General features: G+C 43.1%; 1 protein-coding gene across 1 annotated transcript; it reads right to left on the reverse strand.

Moving 5' to 3' along the window:
- Nucleotides 1–3858: 3858 nt before the first annotated feature.
- Nucleotides 3859–14851, reverse strand: loxl5a (lysyl oxidase-like 5a). Its single transcript, XM_061780547.1, has 7 exons — nt 13886–14851; nt 12481–12589; nt 9908–10045; nt 9005–9161; nt 8808–8903; nt 8626–8741; nt 3859–4381 (listed from the first exon to the last, which is right to left on the reverse strand). Exons 1-7 carry the CDS (start codon nt 14802–14804, stop codon nt 4375–4377), a joined length of 1542 nt encoding a protein of 513 aa, XP_061636531.1. The 5' UTR covers nt 14805–14851; the 3' UTR covers nt 3859–4374.
- Between the last annotated feature and the right edge of the window lie 2909 nt (nt 14852–17760).

Here is a 17760-nt window from a genome sequence, read left to right on the forward strand (position 1 = left end):
AATGTCTCTCCTCCTTGCCATTTGGGGTGGAGACAGAATGCTGACAGGCAGCTCTGTCCGACCCACGTGCCCTACAAGCCGAACACGACGAACCTGTCCTAAGCAAACAGCTTCAACAGTGAGGGGGAAAGGAGGAGGGGAGTGCTGTGCCCCAGCCATTCAGATTCACCCTGTAGCTCCCTTCCAGAGGGGAAAGGGAGTGGAGTCAGTCTCCTGTTAGGTCCAGATATATTTGGACAATGAAATAAGTTTTATTATTTTGCACTTTATACACAATTTACAGAGGTGGCAAAAGTATTCACACATTGTACTTCACTTTTGTAAAAATAAAAATAAAATGCTGCGATTAGCTGGCAACCAGTTCAGGGTGTACCCCGCCTCCTGCCCGATGATAGCTGGGATAGGCTCCAGCACTCCCGCGACCCGAGTGAGGAGAAGCGGGTCACAAATGGAAAAATAAAATCACAACAATAATCTGGTAAGGTGGAAGGGTGGACAACTGGTTAGCACATCTGCCTCACAGTTCTGAAGACCCAGGTCCAAATCCTGGCCTCGCTTGTGTGGAGTTTTCATGTTCTCCCCGTGCCTGCGTGGGTTTTCTCCGGGTACTCCGGTTTCCTCACACATTCCAAAAACATGCATGGTAGGTTTATTGAAGTCTCTAAATTGTCTGTAGGTGTGAATGTGAGTGTGAATGGTTGCTTGTTAATATGTGCCCTGCGATTGGCTGGTGACCAGATGAAAGTCTCCCCCGAAGATAGCTGGGATAGGCTCCAGCACATGTAATGGACATGTTGGTGAAGGAAACAAGGGTGATGAAGAAGTGATGGGTAAGTTCGGCATCCAGGAAAGGAACTTGGAGGGACAGATGGTGGTAGACTTCGCAAAAAGGATGGAAATGGCTTTAGTGAACACTTTTTTTTCCAGAAGAGGCAGGAACATAGGGTGACCTACAAGAGCGGAGGTAGAAGCACGTAGGTGGATTACATCTCGTGCAATCTGACTGTAAGGTAGTGGTAGGGGTTGAGTGTGGCTAGACAGCATAGGATGGTGGTGTGTAAAATGACTCTGGTGGTGGGGAGGTAGATTAAGAAGACAAAGGCAGAGCAGAGAACCATGTGGTGGAAGCTGAGAAAGGAAGAGTGTTGTGCGGCTTTTCGGGAAGAGGTGAGACAGGCTCTCGGTGGACAGGAGGAGCTTCCAGAAGACTGGACCACTACAGCTAAGGTGATCAGAGAGGCAGGCAGGAGAGTACTTGGTGTATCTTCTGGAAGAAAAGGAGCGAAGGAGACTTGACTTGGTGCTGGAACCTCAAAGTACAGGAAATCATCATACAAGGAAAGAGGTTAGCTAAGAAAAAGTGGGACTGAGAAGAAGGGAAAGGAAGCCATGGAGATGTGACATAGGGTGAAGGTAGAGGTGGCAAAGGCCAAACGAGGTATATGATGACATGTATGCCAGGTTGGACAGTAAAGAAGGAGAAAAAGATCTATACAGGTTGACCAGACAGAGGGATACAAATAGAAAGGACGTGCAGCAGGTTAGAGTGATTAAGAACATACATAGAAATATGTTGACTGGTGCCAGTAGTGTGCTGGATAGCTGGAAAGAATACTTTGAGGAGTTGATGAAAATGAGAGCGAAGGAAGAGTAGATGAGGCAAGTGTGGTGGACCAGGAAGTGACAATGATTTGTAAGGAGGAGGTTAGAAAGGCATTAGAGAGGATAAAAATGGAAAGCCAGCTGGTCCTGATGACATTCCTGTGGAGGTATGGAAGCATCTAGGAGAGGTGGCTGTGGAGATTTTGACCAGCTTGTTCAACAGAATTCTAACGGGTGAGAAGATGCCAGAGGAATGGAGGAAAGTGTGCTGTTGTCCTTTTTTAAGAACAAGGGTAATGTGCAGAGCTGTGGGAATTATAGAGGAATAAAGTTCATGGGCCACACAATGAAGTTATGAGAAAAAGTAGTGGAGGCTCGACTCAGGACAGAAGTGAATATTTGTTAGGAACAGTATAGTTTCATCCCTAGAAAGAGTACCACAGTACCACAGAGGGTGTTGATGGAGAAGTACAGAGAAGGTCAGACGGAGCTACATTGTTTCTTTGTGGATCTAGAGAAAGCCTATGATACAGTACCCTGAGAGGAACTGTGGTACTGCATGCGGAGGTCTGGAGTGGCAGAGAAGTGTGTTAGAATAATACAGGACATGTACGAGGGCGGCGGCACGGTGACCGACTGGTTAGAGCGTCAGCCTCACAGTTCTGCGGACCCGGGTTCAATCCCCGGCCCCGCCTGTGTGGAGTTTGCATGTTCTCCCCGTGCCTGCGTGGGTTTTCTCCGGGCACTCCGGTTTCCTCCCCCATCCCAAAAAACATGCATTAATTGGAGACTCTAAATTGCCCGTAGGCATGACTGTGAGTGTGAATGGTTGTTTGTTTCTATGTGCCCTGCGATTGGCTGGCAAACAGTTCAGGGTGTACCCCGCCTCCTGCCCGATGACAGCTGGGATAGGCTCCAGCACGCCCGCGACCCTAGTGAGGAGAAGCGGCTCAGAAAATGGATGGATGGATGGATAGATGTACGAGGGCAGCAGAACAGTGGTGAGGTGTGCTGTAGGTGTGACAGAAGAGTTTAAGATGGAGGTGGGACTGTATCAGGGATCAGCCCTGAGCCCCTTCCTGTTTGCAGTGGTGATGGATAGGCTGACAGATGAAGTTAAGGAGTCCCCATGGACCATAATATTCACAGATGACATTGTGATCTGCAGTGAAAGCAGGGAGGAGGTGGCGGAACAGTTAGAAAGATGGAGGCATGCACTGGAAAGGAGAGTAATAAAGATGAGCCAAAGTAAGAGAATATATGTGCATGAATGAGAGGGGTGGGGGGGGGGGGGAGAGTGAGGCTACAGGGAGAAGAGATAGCAAGAGTGGAGGACTTTAAATACTTGGGGTCAACCGTCCAGAGCAATGGTGAGTGTGGGCAGGAAGTGAAGAAACGGGTCCAAGCAGGTTGGAACGGGTGGAGGAAGGTGTCACGTGTGTTATGTGACAGAAGAGTCTCTGCTATGATGTAGGGACAAGTTTATAAAACAGTGGTGAGGCCAGCCATGATGTACGGCTTAGAGACAGTGGCACTGAAGAGACAACAGGAAGCAGAGCTGGAGGTGGAGGAAATGAAGATGTTGAGGTTCGCTCTCGGAGTGACCAGGTTGGATAAAATTAGAAATGTTTTGGAGACAAAGTTAGAGAGAGCAGACTTCAATGGCTTGGACACGTCCAGAGGAGAGATAATGAGTATATTGGTAGAGAGGTGACGAGGATGGAGCTGCCAGGCGAGAGCTAGAGGAAGACCAAAGAGAAGGTTGATGGATGTCGTGAGGGAAGAAATGAGGGCAGTTGGTGTTCGAGAGGAGGATGCAGGAAATAGGCTTACATGGAAAAGGATGACACGCTGTGGCGACCCCTAACGGAACAAGCCGAAAGGAAAAGAAGAATTTTCACACTTAACATGTTAAATAAAACATTCACAGTTTAAGTGCCACATCAACATTTCGTCTTCTTTTTAGGAAGTAAAGGATGCAGGCAGGAGTAACAGTAACAGTTTCAGGAACTATTATGCTCCATCCAGTGAAACATAATTTTGTAGTGTGCTAGTTTTTTTCCCCTTTACATGCGATTGGCTGGTTACTAGTTCAGGGGGTACCGAAGTTAGCAGGGATAGGCTCCAGCACGCCTGCGACCCTGGTGAGGTCTTTAGCCATCTATTCTATCAGTTACTGTATGTATCCTTTGCTTGAACTTACTTGAGTATAGTACTAAACACCTCACCATTCATCTTGTTAAAACATTTCCCATTTATTGCTGGGTGCAACGCGTGACAATAAGCATACTGTTGTGACAGGTATGATGAGCAATTTTAAGTTTCAGTATACCCGTAATGCCGGGACTTTTTAAAAGAAAGAGAATAGCGGAATGGCACTCTTAGATAATAACAGTTCATACATTAAAATGCACTTTTATAAATATACAATTGTGAGGGTAAAAAAAGGGGAAAGACTATAAACAATACATGCAAGAAACAATTTTTTTATATTACAGAAGGCCTCAATGCTAAACAACACTTATTTTCCCCACCTTTGCTTTTCCATTCTATTTTATCAACAAAACAAAAAGCACCTATTCAGTTACAGACATATTTCTGTTGTTATACAATAGACAACACTCATGCATTGTTTAGCAACTGAACATTCTCATAAAAAAAGACAGAAAGTAATTCTTTAAAATTCTCACTTGGTTGTTTTAGCAACATTGTAGTACATGAAGAACTATTTCAGCAGCAGAACTCGTCTTCAGCAAAGTGCTGTCACTCAGGTCAGCTCCTGTCAAATAGAAAACCGCACTTCAATTCGGAGCTGAGGTGAATATGCATGCCAGGTGAGTAGTAGTAGTTTTTTTTCTCAAAAGTATAATTAATATTACTGTAGGGCACTCTACCATTTGCATAGTTTGAACATTAACAGTGCTATTAAATCTCGGAAAATAAAAACAACTGCCTAAGTAATGATTTTAATCAAATGTATTGCACAAAAATTGGAAGCCTAAATAAAAGTTTGAAAACAAATGGTCCGAGAAGATGAAATTCAAATGTATTATACTTACAAGTTAAATACAACTGACCAGGATTTTTGAAAAAAGTTAATGTCTGAACATTTAATGTTGCTGTGTTCTGCCTTTGTTGATTCGACTGCCAAATACTAGTCCATGCCTGGACTGAAAACGTTTGTCCAGTGTTTTATGTGTAAGCATAACTGTGTTTGGCAGCACAGTGAATCAGCAGTAGTCTTCTTCAAAGTTCTAACATTCGATTCCTGGCTCCAACCTTCCTGTGTGGAAAGTGATTCTTGCCACCCATGCTTGCAAGGGTTGCTGGGTATGAATGATTGTCAAGTGAATCCCTGGATACGTTCCAGACCAGACGTTGCAAATAAAAAGTTTTTTTTTCTAGTATTACCCCCCGCCCCCCACACACACACACGTTAAATACATTTAATTTGATCAAACACACATATCAAACACATTGTGAATGTAGTTGAACATATAACGGATACGTAAACTGTTAGACATTCCTGTAAATTCTACAGTTATTTACCATATACCATACGTTAATAACCATCCATCCATTTTCCGAGCCCCTTATCCTCAGAAGGGTCGCGGGAGTGCTGGAGCCTATCCCAGCTATCTTCGGCCAAGAAGCGGGTTACACCCTGAACTGGTTGCCAGCCAATCGCAGATACATTAATATACTTTGTGAAAATGATTATATAGTAATTAACTACAGTTTCCACCGCATCATGGAATTTTGGTTGACATCACACAGAGAGTTACTATATTTGGTACCAGAAGCCGTGTGGCTCGCAGCATGCATTGCGCCATGAAATGTTGAACTGCTGCCGTAATAAAGATGTTAATAGTTCATGAACAATCAGCATTAATGTAACATGATTAATGTGTGTTTATGTTACCTGTAGTTCATTGAATGCGTGTCTTATTTAACTGTGTGCGATAGAGTGATATCATGGTCAGTTCAGCTGTATGTAAACTTCTTCTGCAAGCCAAAACATCTCCCATTTTCTTTGTGTGACTAATCAGCACTACAATGAATGAAAACAAAAAAAAGAAAAACATATATAGTTACTCTCTGTTTATAGTGTGTGATGTCAACCAAAATCCCAGGATGCAGTGGAGACTACATTTAATTAAAGTATAATCACTTCGCAGTATTTTACTGCATGGTATGTTGTAAATAACTGTAGAATTTAGAGCAATGTATAAGTGTACTGTAATATACTGTATGTTTCCAGCGTGCATTGTAATATCCATGGCTCCAAAGTGTTTAAGCATTTCGGTGTAAATAACGAGACGTGTAAACACTGTAACAAGAGTTATTTTACAAGCCCAATTCCAATGAAGTTGGGACGTTGCATTAAACATAAATAAAAACACAATACAATGATTTGCAAATCATGTTCAACCTATATTTAATTGAATACACTACAAAGACAAGATATTTAATGTTCAAATAATCATTAACTTAGAATTTTATGGCTGCAACACATTCCAAAAAAGCTGGGACAGGGTGTTTACCACTGTATTACATCACCTTTTCTTTTAACAACATTCAATAAACATTTGGGAACTGAGGATACTAAATGTTGAAGCTTTGTAGGTGGAATTCTTTCCCATTCTTGCTTGATGTACAGCTTCAGCTGTCCAACAGTCCGGGGTCTCTGTTGTCGTATTTTACGCTTCATAATGCGGCACACATTTTCAATGGGAGACAGGTCTGGACTGCAGGCAGGCCAGTCTAGTACCCGCACTCTTTTACTACGAAGCCACGCTGTTGTAACACGTGCAGAATGTGGTTTGGCATTGTCTTGCTGAAATAAGCAGGGGTGTCCATGAAAAAGACATTGCTTGGATGGCAGCATATGTTTCTCCAAAACATGCATGTACCTTTCAGAATTAATGGTGCCTTCACAGATGTGTAAGTTCCCCATGCCATTGGCACTAACACAGCCGCATACCATCACAGATGCTGACTTTTTAACTTTGCGTCCATAACAGTCCGGATGGTTCTTTTCCTCTTTGGACACGACCTCCACAATTTCCAAAAACAATTTGAAAAGTGGACTCGTCGGACCACAGAACACTTCTCCACTTTGCATCAGTCCATCTTTGATGAGCTCGGGCCCAGAGAAGCCGGCGGCGTTTCTGGGTGTTGTTGATAAATGGGTTTTGCTTTGCATAGTAGAGTTTTAAGTTGCACTTACGGATGTAGCGCCGAACTGTATTTACTGACATTGGTTTTCTGAAGTGTTCCTGAGCGCATGTGCTGATATCCTTCACACATTGATGTGAGATCGAAGGTCACGGGCATTCAATGTTGGTTTTTGGCCTTGACGCTTACATCCAGTGATTTCTCCAGATTCTCTGAACCTTTTGATGATATCATGGACCGTAGATGATGAAATCCCAAAATTCCTTGCAATTTTACGATGAGGAACATTGTCCTTAAACTGTTTGACTATTTTCTCACGCACTTGTTCACAAAGAGGTGAACCTCGCCCCATCTTTGCTTGGGAATGACTGAGCAATTCAGGGAAGCTCCTTTTATACCCAATCATGGCACCCACCTGTTCCCAATTAGCCTGTTCACCTGTGGGATGTTCCAAACAGGTGTTTGATGAGCATTCCTCAACTTTTTTGCCACCTGTCCCAGCTTTTTTGGAACGTGATGCAGCCATAAAATTCCAAGTTAATGATTATTTGCTAAAAACAATAAAATTTATCAGTTTGAACATTAAATATCTCGTCTTTGTAGTGTATTCAATTAAATATAGTTTGAACATGATTTGCAAATCATTGTATTCTGTGTTTTATTTATGTTTAACACAACATCCCAACTTCACTGGAATTGGGGTTGTACTTAAAAAAAATAATACAGTAATGACACAATTAAATAGAATTTTAAATAATTTGACAGTTTTTGGCAGGACGGTGAAAGAGTGGTTAGCATGTCTGCCTCACAGTTCTGAGGTAGTGGGTTCAAATATAGACTCCGAGCTTCCTGTGTAGTTTGCATGTTCACCCCGTGCCTGCGTGGGATTTCTGTGGGTACTCCTGTTTCCTCCCACATTCCAAAAACGTATATGCTTGGTTAATTGTCGACTCCAAATTGTCCGTAAGTGTGAATTTGAGTGCGAATGATTGTTTGTCGATATGTGCGCTACGATTGGCTGGCGCCCAGTTCATGGTGTACCCCGCCTCTCACCCAAAGTCAGATTGGGTAGATTGCAGCACAACTGCAACCCTGGTGACGATAAGCGGTACAGGGAATGGAAAGTGAGACAAAAGTTGTTTATTTGGATGGATAAACAGTTTTTGTCTCACTTTGCATCCATCAATGGAATGGCCCTGGTGCTACTGCCTGGTTTGGCCACCTGAGGGCAGTATAAGATAGACAATGTACATAGACATTTGTGCACTACAGATGTCTCAGCTTCTCGCAGCATAAAGAATATGACTGTGAGTACTGTTAAATTGAATGTGTAAATGTGTTGCTGCACTGTTTGTGTTGAAATATCAGTTGCTTAAAATGTTATATAAATGCGTTTCCTATTATGTGTTAGCAATAGTATTAAGCTAGCGGACCAAAGGCTAAGCTATGTGTTTGTTTTAAATGCACGTGAAATTGTTCTATGTTGAGTTTGACAGTAAACTTCAACTGGGAGTGTCATTAAACAGCTTGAAGCTTCTTTTATCGAAGTATTGTTCACTATTTTCCGAAGTGCTGCTTATTGTGAAGTGAAGCGAGTTGAGTTCACTGCCATCAGACAGCATTCGTATCTCATATTTGCACTCACAGGTCAAAGCAAAAAAAAAAAAAAAAAAAAAACAGCCAAATGACTGCTTGTGTCCTGAAAAACTCTAATCAGGCCACTCATATCTCAAGGCACCACTCAATAATGCAAAAGCTGCATGGAACTGTTTTCAATTATGTTTTCAGCTCCACACCGCTGTGGTCATGTGAACTCAAGAGGACACAGTTTAAGCAACCCCTTACTTTGTGATCCTGCAGTTTGCTGCTTGCACGTAGATTCCTGTGTACCGGATGTCACACTTTGCCACGTTGTTCGAGAAATCCGACTCCTCGACGAGTTTATAGGGGTTCACAGTCACCTGAGAAAAATACATTACATACAATGTGCATACTGAATTTTATGCATCTTGTTGCATTTGCCTTACCTGGAGTGTGTAGTTTCCTGGCGGCACGTCGGTGATGTCGATCCATTGGCAGTCGATGTTGGCGTGGTAGGTGTCAAAGCAACCTGGACTGAGCCCCTGACGGATAAAAAAGAAAAAGAAAAACAAAAACCCAGCTTGTTTATGTACATGATCCTCTATGACAAGTGTGTGTGCTTCTAAGTCATCTGTGAGCAGACCTGCGTGTGAGCGGTGCAGGCAAAGCGCCTCCGCACGCCACGTTCACATGACGTGTCCTCCAGACAGAAACTAGCTTTGTGGCCCTCGGCCACTTTGCGTCCATTGGAGGGATCCAGCAGGTCGTAGTTACTGAAGGCCTCCATGCTGTGGTAGTGCCTTCATACAATGACAGACAACAGATCCTGTAGATTAAACCACTGAGCAGTCGCCAGGAAGACAGAATAATCGGTAGAGATACTGCAGATACTGAATGAACGATGAACTAATTGAGCAACAAAGATGTCAACAAATGAACAAAGGATAGGAAGCAAAAAAAAAACAACAAATGAAAAAAAGATTGAATTGACAAATGAAGTTACAAACATACACAAACAAATATGACACATACTGTAGATTGAACTAACCATCCATCCATTTTAGCACTTGGTGTCATATGGGTGAACTGGAGCCTATCCCAGCTGACTTTAGGCAAGAGGAGAGGTACAGCCTGGACTGGTCGCGAGCCAATCATGGGTCACATATCGACAAACAACCATTCAAATTCACACCAATTTAGATTCTTCAGTGTCTTCAATGGACCTAACATGAATGTTTTTTAAACGTGGGAAGAAGCTGGAGTAGATACACTCCACAATACATAAAATCAACAACAACTAAAGAAAGAACAACAAAAGCTTAAAAGAAAACAGACAGATTCCTATATCCAAACGACAGAATTGACAAATGATAGGGAAAATAAACAAAAGACAGAATTCGCAAAAAAGAAGAGAACAAACAATAGATAGGGGGGAAAAAACAATAAAGAACACAACCAGTACATATGAACAAACAAAAACAAATTAATAAGTAGCCGATCGCTAGAATAGATAAAAGGAATGAACAAAGCAGAGCTGTGAACTAACCGATGACAGCTGTGCCATTCCCACTCGTGTCTGGACTTCTTTGGGAGGAAGTCCACAGTTCCTTGGTTCTTCACACGCTGGGGAAACCTGAGAAGAACCCTGTAATCCAGCTCACCCACACTCGGATGGTATGCAGACCTGCACGTCATAAAATGTAATATTGTGTTATGGACATATTGGGAGCTGTTTTGGGGGGAAATTGTGGACAGGTGGCTAAGAATGTGGCTTGTGACTGAACGGAAAGTTTTATTCTCTAGGTTTTAATGGTTTAATAGCAACTATAAAATGCAGTGCAAGCGTGGGTCTTAATATTACTTGCTTTTCCAGTTTTACCAACTGCATTCATCGCAGGAATCCTTTGTTTTACTTGGCAAATCGATCTTCGGAGTGTGACAGCTGGTGTGCTACTCGGCCTCCGAGTGGGCAACAGGCCAGCACGCATCGTAATGCAGTGCAACTCAAGGGGAACAAGTTTCCTCTCTTTTTATTTGAATCAGCAACATCACACTGGATGAAATGATCTAATCTGTCTAAAGCAGACATATGAAATGTACGGCCCGCGGGCCAGAACCGGCCCGTCAGGGGGTCTAATCCGGCCCGCGGGCAGTGTTCTAGTCATCATTCAAGTTTTAGTTCATTTATATGTATGTGTTTGCTTTTATTTTGACACAAGTACAATAGAACCGGAAGTGCTCTTAGCCGCGTGACGTGACATGCAGGAAGCTGAGAGAGAGAAAAAAGGGGGTTTGCTAATTGTTTGTGCAGACTAAGGCTAAACCTCATGTACTGTAGATTCATTGTTTGTGTTTTCAGCGTTTTATGGCAAGCTACAGGGTGACTATTAAATTAGCAGCTAATTTAAGTTTTTATTTTGCACTTACTGCGGATATGTATGTCCTTAATTTATTTTGTCCTCATGTTTTAGTTACACTGTCAATCTGCCTCTATACATTTACAAGGCAGGAGGATAACTGCACTTTCATTCTAAAAAGTTCCCACTTTTGTTTGTATGGTGTGATGAGCCAGTTGAGCCTTTCAAGATTTCCAGATGGATGTGGAAATTTATGTCAATTTCAAAAAAATTCAAAATAGGTTGTTTTATAAAAGCTACATAACGTTTATCTATCCACTGTCATCACTAAGTTGCAACTGTAAATGAAAACTGATTCATAATATTGTTGAAATTTCACAAATTTTGTTATGACATTTTGAGATTGCTTATTTGATTTGAAACAAAAATGGCTAGAAGAGAATAATCAATAAATGTGCATATTTTCCCAAATGCAGTTGTAATTATGCGCACCCCAAAAAAAAAAAAAAAAGTTGAATTGTCATTATTTATAGCTTATAAGGCCACAGATATACTGGCCCGGCCCGCTTGAGATCAAATTGAGTTGGATGTGGCGCGCAAACTAAAATGAGTTCGACACCCCTGGTCTAAAGTGTCAAATACCAGCAGTGGGATTAGTTTGGCTAGCCACTGTTAGTGTAGAGCTTCACATAGCGGACTAAGGTGTAGCTGGTAGTGGATTTTATTGTGGGCAAAAAGTTCCTCCATGGTTTCATCAGACCATAAACATTTTTTTATCATATGTATGGGAGATTTGTTATGGTCTGATGAAACCAAGTTTGAACTTTTTGGCCATAATTCCAAAAGGCATGTTTGGCGTAAACACATCACTGCTCATCGTCAAAAGAACAACATACCGACAATGAAGCGTGGTGGTGGCAGCATCATGCTTTTCCTTAGTTGGAACTGAAATCTTAGACAGTATGGAAGGAATTATGAGCAGTTCCAAATGCCTGTCAGTGTTAACACAAAACCTTCAGGCTTATGCTAGAAATGTAAAAAATAATAATAATAATAATTTAAGTCAGGAAAAGCTTATTAGAACGTCTAAAATGTATTTGGGTTTAATCAGGGGTACTTTAAATGGTGGCAGGTGTGTGCTGACTCACATTTAACATAGGTTTGAATGGGAATTCTGAATAGCCACATCCCCAGTTAAAAGAGGGTGTGCATAATTGTATTTTTACTTCCACTCTTCCACCGTTGCCTTGTACAAATTATAGGTCACATTACTGGTGGAAAAAGTTTAAAATTGATTTATCCTGGTCTAATTAGTTTTTTGTATCACAAAAACCTGGCAATTGGATAAGAGTGTAGACTGTATAAAAGAGAAGATCAGAGAAGTATTCTTTGAACAACCACTGTGTACTTGCTTATACTGTATGATTGTTGTTCCTTCTTGCAAGAATAGGAAGTCACCTTAAAGTTGATCAGGTCTTTAGATTTTAAGTAATTTAAACTCCAACAGTATGACAGATGAGCGATGCTAAATTGCAAAGTTTTTTTTGTCTCTGCCATCTAATGTGTGCATCTACTGTGTTATATCGCATAGTGGTCCAGATCAAATGCTTTCACAGACCATACGTACACGGCCCATGGGTCGTAGGTTCCTTGCAACTGTTCTAGGTTGATGCAAAGCAGGATGATGGAGGAAATGGATGGGCTCGGACTGATTCTATGGTAGAGCCGGTGTGATGCACGACGCGGCGGCAAAGAAACGCACCTGGACAGGCAGTTCTCCTCAGCGGCGCAGCGGAGTGCAAACATCTGCACTCTCTGAATATATGACGCAGCTTGGATGTAATACGGGTCAGGAATCAAGTCTGGGAGACCTGTGAAAGACAAGCCATTATCAATGTACCCAATATCAGTACCGATAATCAGTCAAGTCTGCCAATGTCCAAGGAGGTAGGACATCGTACGTGCTGATTGAGAATGAAGTTTATGATTATCATTGTGGCGGCACGCTGGTCTAGTGGTTAGCACGTCTGCCTCACCGTTCAGAGGTGAGGGATTTCAATCTTCCTGTATGTTCTCCATGTGGATGTGTGGGATTTCTCCAGGTACTCCTGCTTCTTCCCATATTCCCAAAAAAACATGCATGTAGGTTCTATTAATACTGTGACTCTAAAGTGTCCATACTGTAGGTGTGAACGTGAGTGTGAATGGTTGTTGGTCAAAATGTGCCCTGAGATTGCCTGGCAAAACTGTGCACTAGTTGACATCTGCACACTACAAGTACTACTAGGGAAAAACTAGATTTTAACGAGTCAAAATTAATAAGGACACAGTTGTCAACTAGTGCACAGTTTGGCATCATTAGTAACGTAGTTGTTCTACTGGTGTGCCCTAGTCTTTATACTAGTGTGCAAAAAATGTCATACAGTAGTGGAAGCAGTATTGGAAAAACTTCACTAGTAAGACAGTTGTTCTACTTGTGCACCCTAATCATTCTACTATAGTGTGCAGAAATACAGTATCATCAAATAGTGGAATGCTGTTGTGGAAATAAAACGTCACTAGTCAGACAGTTGTTCACTAGTGCGCCCTCGTCATTCTACTAGTGTACAGAAATGTCATCGACTAGTAGAAATCAGTAGTGGAAAAAAGTTACCAAGAAATAGGCATTCAACTACTGTGCCCGAGTCGTTCTACTAGTACACCCTTGGCATTCAACTAGTGCACAGGAATGTCATACACTAGTGGAAGGCAGTAGAGGAAAAAAATGTCACTAGTAAGACAGTCGCCCTACTAGCGCACCACGGTTGTTCTACTAGTGTGCAGAAATGTCACAAGGTCGTGGAAGTCAGTTGTAGAAAGAAAAGATCACTAGTAAGAATAGAACAATTCTTTCTACTAGTACAAGCTAGTTGTTCTACTAGTGCGCACCCTATAGTTATTCTACAAGTGCAGAAATGCCATAGTGAAGGACAGTACTGGATAAAAACATCACTACTAGATAGTCGTTCTAGTGCACCCTATTCGTTCTACTAGTGCCACCTAGTTGTTCTATTGCGCCCGATTTGCATCATCAATTAGTGGAAAGCAAATTGTCTTACTAGTGAGGAGGACAAAGAGCACACCAGTAAAATAAATGCTCTAACGGCTTGCCATGCTGTGCGTCGTACCGTTATGGAAGAAGCTGGTACCGTGGCCCGGTCCTGGTAGAACCGGTCGCGCGGGGACCCTGTTCCTTTGGTCCGGAGGGTAAACGTTATAGAAAACGGAGTTCCTGTGCTGGATACCGTGTGGATCCCGCCGTGGCTGGCTCGTGTCCGTGGTGGTGCGGATCGGATCGGTTCTCTGTTGAGTGTAATGTACCTCGACCACATTTCTAGACAGTGTCGCCGGTGGGTCAGTTGGTTCCGGTTCAGCTCTGCGCTCCGTGTTTGGAGCTTGTGTCGCGTCCCCTCCATCATTACTGGCAACCGTGGCTAAAGGCGTCGGCTTCACCGGTTCGGGTGTGTGCGTAAAAGACGCAGAGGATTGCGTGGAGGCGCCGGTGTCGTCCGCAGATGCGTTTTGTCCCGCTCCGGAGAACTCCAGACCGGTGGAGACCGCTGCACTTCGGGGCGTCCACGGTTGGTCCCTTGGAACCGAATTGTGACGCGCCTCGGCAGCGCCCACGTGACCGGATGCTCTCGGCAGAGGCTTGAGGTGAGCTCGGTTGATGGTGGTCAACAGGACCTGGGTTCGGCCTCTGGATTGCGCGGGCGCTCTGTACTGGGTCCCCGTGCTCAGTAAACTGTACACCCGTCCGTTGTTCTCCCACTCGAACCGCTGCTTCCACGGCTGTGCACTGCTCAGGCGCACCACAACATGCGGGAGGCAAAACAGCAGCAGCAAGGCCAACTTCTCCATCTCCAACAAGGATGACTTCTTCTTCTTCTTCTTCTTCTTCTTCTTCTTCTGGCTTCGAGGAGGCCCAGTAGAGTGGTGCCCAAAAGTGGAAGTGTGTGGGCTGCAATAGGCTCCTGTTATAAACACACAAGCCACTCCGTCACAGCTCCGTGACACATTTTGGGCAAATGTTTGTCTTGAGACCATTATGAGTCACTTGACAGCACACAGTCAACAAGAGCAGACCAACGCTAAGGAGACTCATTGATTTAGAACAGGGGTGGGCAAACGTTGGTGCTCAAGGAATGACCACATTTGATTTTTAAGATGGAAAGATCGGCCAAGTCATAGACAAGATTTTAAAAAATTATGAAAAATGTGTTTGTAAAATAGCTTATTTTCGTTATAAGATAATCATTCATTCATTTTCCATACCGCTCATACTCACTAAGGTCACAGGCTTCCTGGAGCCTATCCCGGCTATCTTTGGGCGAGAGGCAGGGTACACCCTGAACTGCTTGCCAGCCAATCGCAGGGCACGTATAAACAAACAACCATTTGCACTCACATTCACACCTATGGGCAATTTAGAGTATTCAATTAACCGGAGTACCCTTAGAAAACCCACGCAGGCACGGGGAGAACATGGGTCCTCAGAACCCGGGTCCTCAGAACTGTGAAGCAGATGTGCTAACCAGTCGTCCACCATGCCGGCTATTATTATTATTATTATTATTATTATTATTATTATTATTATTGAAGGCTCTAAATTATAGGCGTGAATAGTGAATGGTTGTCTGTCTATATATATATCCTGTGGTTGGCCAGGATGTAAGCCTATGCCACAGTGGACGACTGACTGGTTAGCACATCTGCCTCACAGTTCTGGGGACCGGGGTTCAAATCCCGACCCCGCCTGTGTGGAGTTTGCATGTTCTCTCCGTGCCTGTGTGGGTTTTCTCCGGGCACTCCGGTTTCCTCGCACATCCCAAAACATGCATGGTAGGTTCATTGAAGACTCTAAATTGCCTGTGGGTGTGAATTTGAGTGCACATGGTTGTTTGTTTCTATGTGCCCTGCGTTTCGCTGGCGACCGGTTCAGGGTGTACCCCGCCTCTCGCCCCGAAGATTGCTGGAATAGGCTCCAACAGCCCGCGAGCCTAGTGAGTATAAGAGGAGGATAGATGGATGCATAATAATAATAATAATAATAATATTGCATTACACTTATATAGCGCTTTTCAAAGACGCGTTACAATTTTACACATTATTCATTCACTCCTCAGTCACACACTGGTGAGAGCCATTATCCTCAAATTGATCAAACATTGACTAGTGGTGAACGTTCCCAGGAGTGGCCAGTCTACAAAACTTTTCTCAAGAGCACAGTGACAAGTCATCCAGGAGGTCACAAAGGAACCCAGGACAACATCTGACGATCTGCAGGCCTCCCTTGCCTCAGTTAAGCTTGTTCATGACTCAACAATAAGGAAGAGACTGGGCAAAAATGGCATCCATGGCAGAGTTCTAAGGCGAAAACCATTGCTGCCCAAAAAGAACATAAATCATCATCATCTTATTAAAAAAATAAAAATAAAAAATGAAAAAATCTGACTTTTGCAAGAATATTCTATGGACTGACAAGACGAAAAGTTGAACTTTTTGGAAGGTGTGTGTCTCGTTACATCTGGCGTAAATGTAACACAGCATTTCACAAAAGGAACATCATACCATCAGTCAAACCTGGTGGTAGTAGTGTGATGATCTGGGGCTGCTTCAGGACCTGGAAAACTTGCTGTTGAAACTTGATGGAACAATGAATTAAGCTCTTTCGCAGAAAATCCAGAAGGACAATGTTCAGCCATCAGTTTTTGACCTCAAGATGAAGTGCACTTGGGTTCTGCAGCAGGACAAAGATCCAAAACACAGCAGCAAGTCAACTTGTGAATGGCAAAAAAAATAAATAAATAAGGTTTTGGAGTGGGCTGGTCGAATTATGGACTTGAATTCGATTGAAATGCTGTGGCATGACCTTAAAAAGGCCGTTCATGCTCGAAAATCCTCCATTGTTGCTGAATTAAAACTACTCTGCAAGCAAGAGTGGGCCAAAATAGCTCCACAGAGATGTGAATGACTAATTGCTGGTTAGAGAAAATGCTTAATTTCCATTGTTGCTGCTGAGGGTGGCCCAACCAATTATCAGGTTTAGGGGGCAATACTTTTTCACACTGGGCCAGTTAGCTTTGACTATTTTATTTCTTTAATCAATAAAATTGCCATTTAAAAAAATATGCATTTTATATTTCCCTGGGTTATATTTGTCTGATATTTAAATTTGTGTCACGATTCAAAGTTGTATGTGAATTGGATTGGACCCAAGAGCAGACTGAGGCGGAGGGAGTCGATTTTAAAATGGTTTATTGCGGGTTGCCTCAGGGTAAGGATATCCAAGGCGAGGTGGTGGACCTGCAGGACAAGGAGTGAGCAGGAAGCGGGAACGTGAGCAGGTGATGAAGCTTGGCGGCGTGGCTGGAGCAGACAGCGAGGCGGGGAAAGGCACGGAAGAAACCCTGGAGATGGAAGAGAACAAAATTGGGTGAGTACTGATGCGGGTAGTCCGATAGTTACTTGTGTACCACAAAACCTGGAAGTACGAGCGTCGGCCAGTGAGTCACAGACAAGTGTTAATACTCGGGCGAAGGCTTGCTGGACTTGACAGGTTTAAATGCAGGCGGTAATCAGTGCTGTTTGAAGACAGGTGCTGGTGATTGCTGGGGTGAAAGAGGGGGAGATGGCGAGACAAGGTGCAAGGCGCCACCCAAGCTCCAAAAGAGGAACTGCAGGGCATGGATCATGACAATTTGTTTGATGATCTTAAACATTCCAAAAAAAAAAGGAAAAAAAATGAGAACCGGCTAATACATTTTCAGGATTAAATTTGGTTAAATAGTATTGACATTACAGGTTCTTTGTACCTGGCAAATTCAGATTGAATCAGATACCGTTTGGAAAAGTTTCACACGTCGACCCGGGCCATGTTCTTAGTAGATCGGGGAGGGAAAATCACTCTTGACAACCCCACATCACAGGATAATTGGTGAGGATAATCTTTTCGAGACATCCGAAAATTGGGCCTTTACTGACATTGAAAGATAGGCGGCAA

Source organism: Phyllopteryx taeniolatus, chromosome 7 (assembly GCF_024500385.1).
Source record: "Phyllopteryx taeniolatus isolate TA_2022b chromosome 7, UOR_Ptae_1.2, whole genome shotgun sequence".
In the NCBI taxonomy this organism is placed as follows: domain Eukaryota; kingdom Metazoa; phylum Chordata; class Actinopteri; order Syngnathiformes; family Syngnathidae; genus Phyllopteryx; species Phyllopteryx taeniolatus.

Excerpts from the sequence above, each read along its gene's own strand:
- loxl5a (XM_061780547.1), bottom strand. The coding sequence starts at position 14,804 with ATGGTCTCAAGACAAACATTTGCCCAAAATGTGTCACGGAGCTGTGAC. Across the intron at positions 12,590-13,885 it reads TACCAGCTTCTTCCATAACG|GTCTCCCAGACTTGATTCCT; the intron begins GTACGACGCACA and ends TGTCTTTCACAG. Across the intron at positions 10,046-12,480 it reads GAGGAGAACTGCCTGTCCAG|GTCTGCATACCATCCGAGTG; the intron begins GTGCGTTTCTTT and ends TATGACGTGCAG.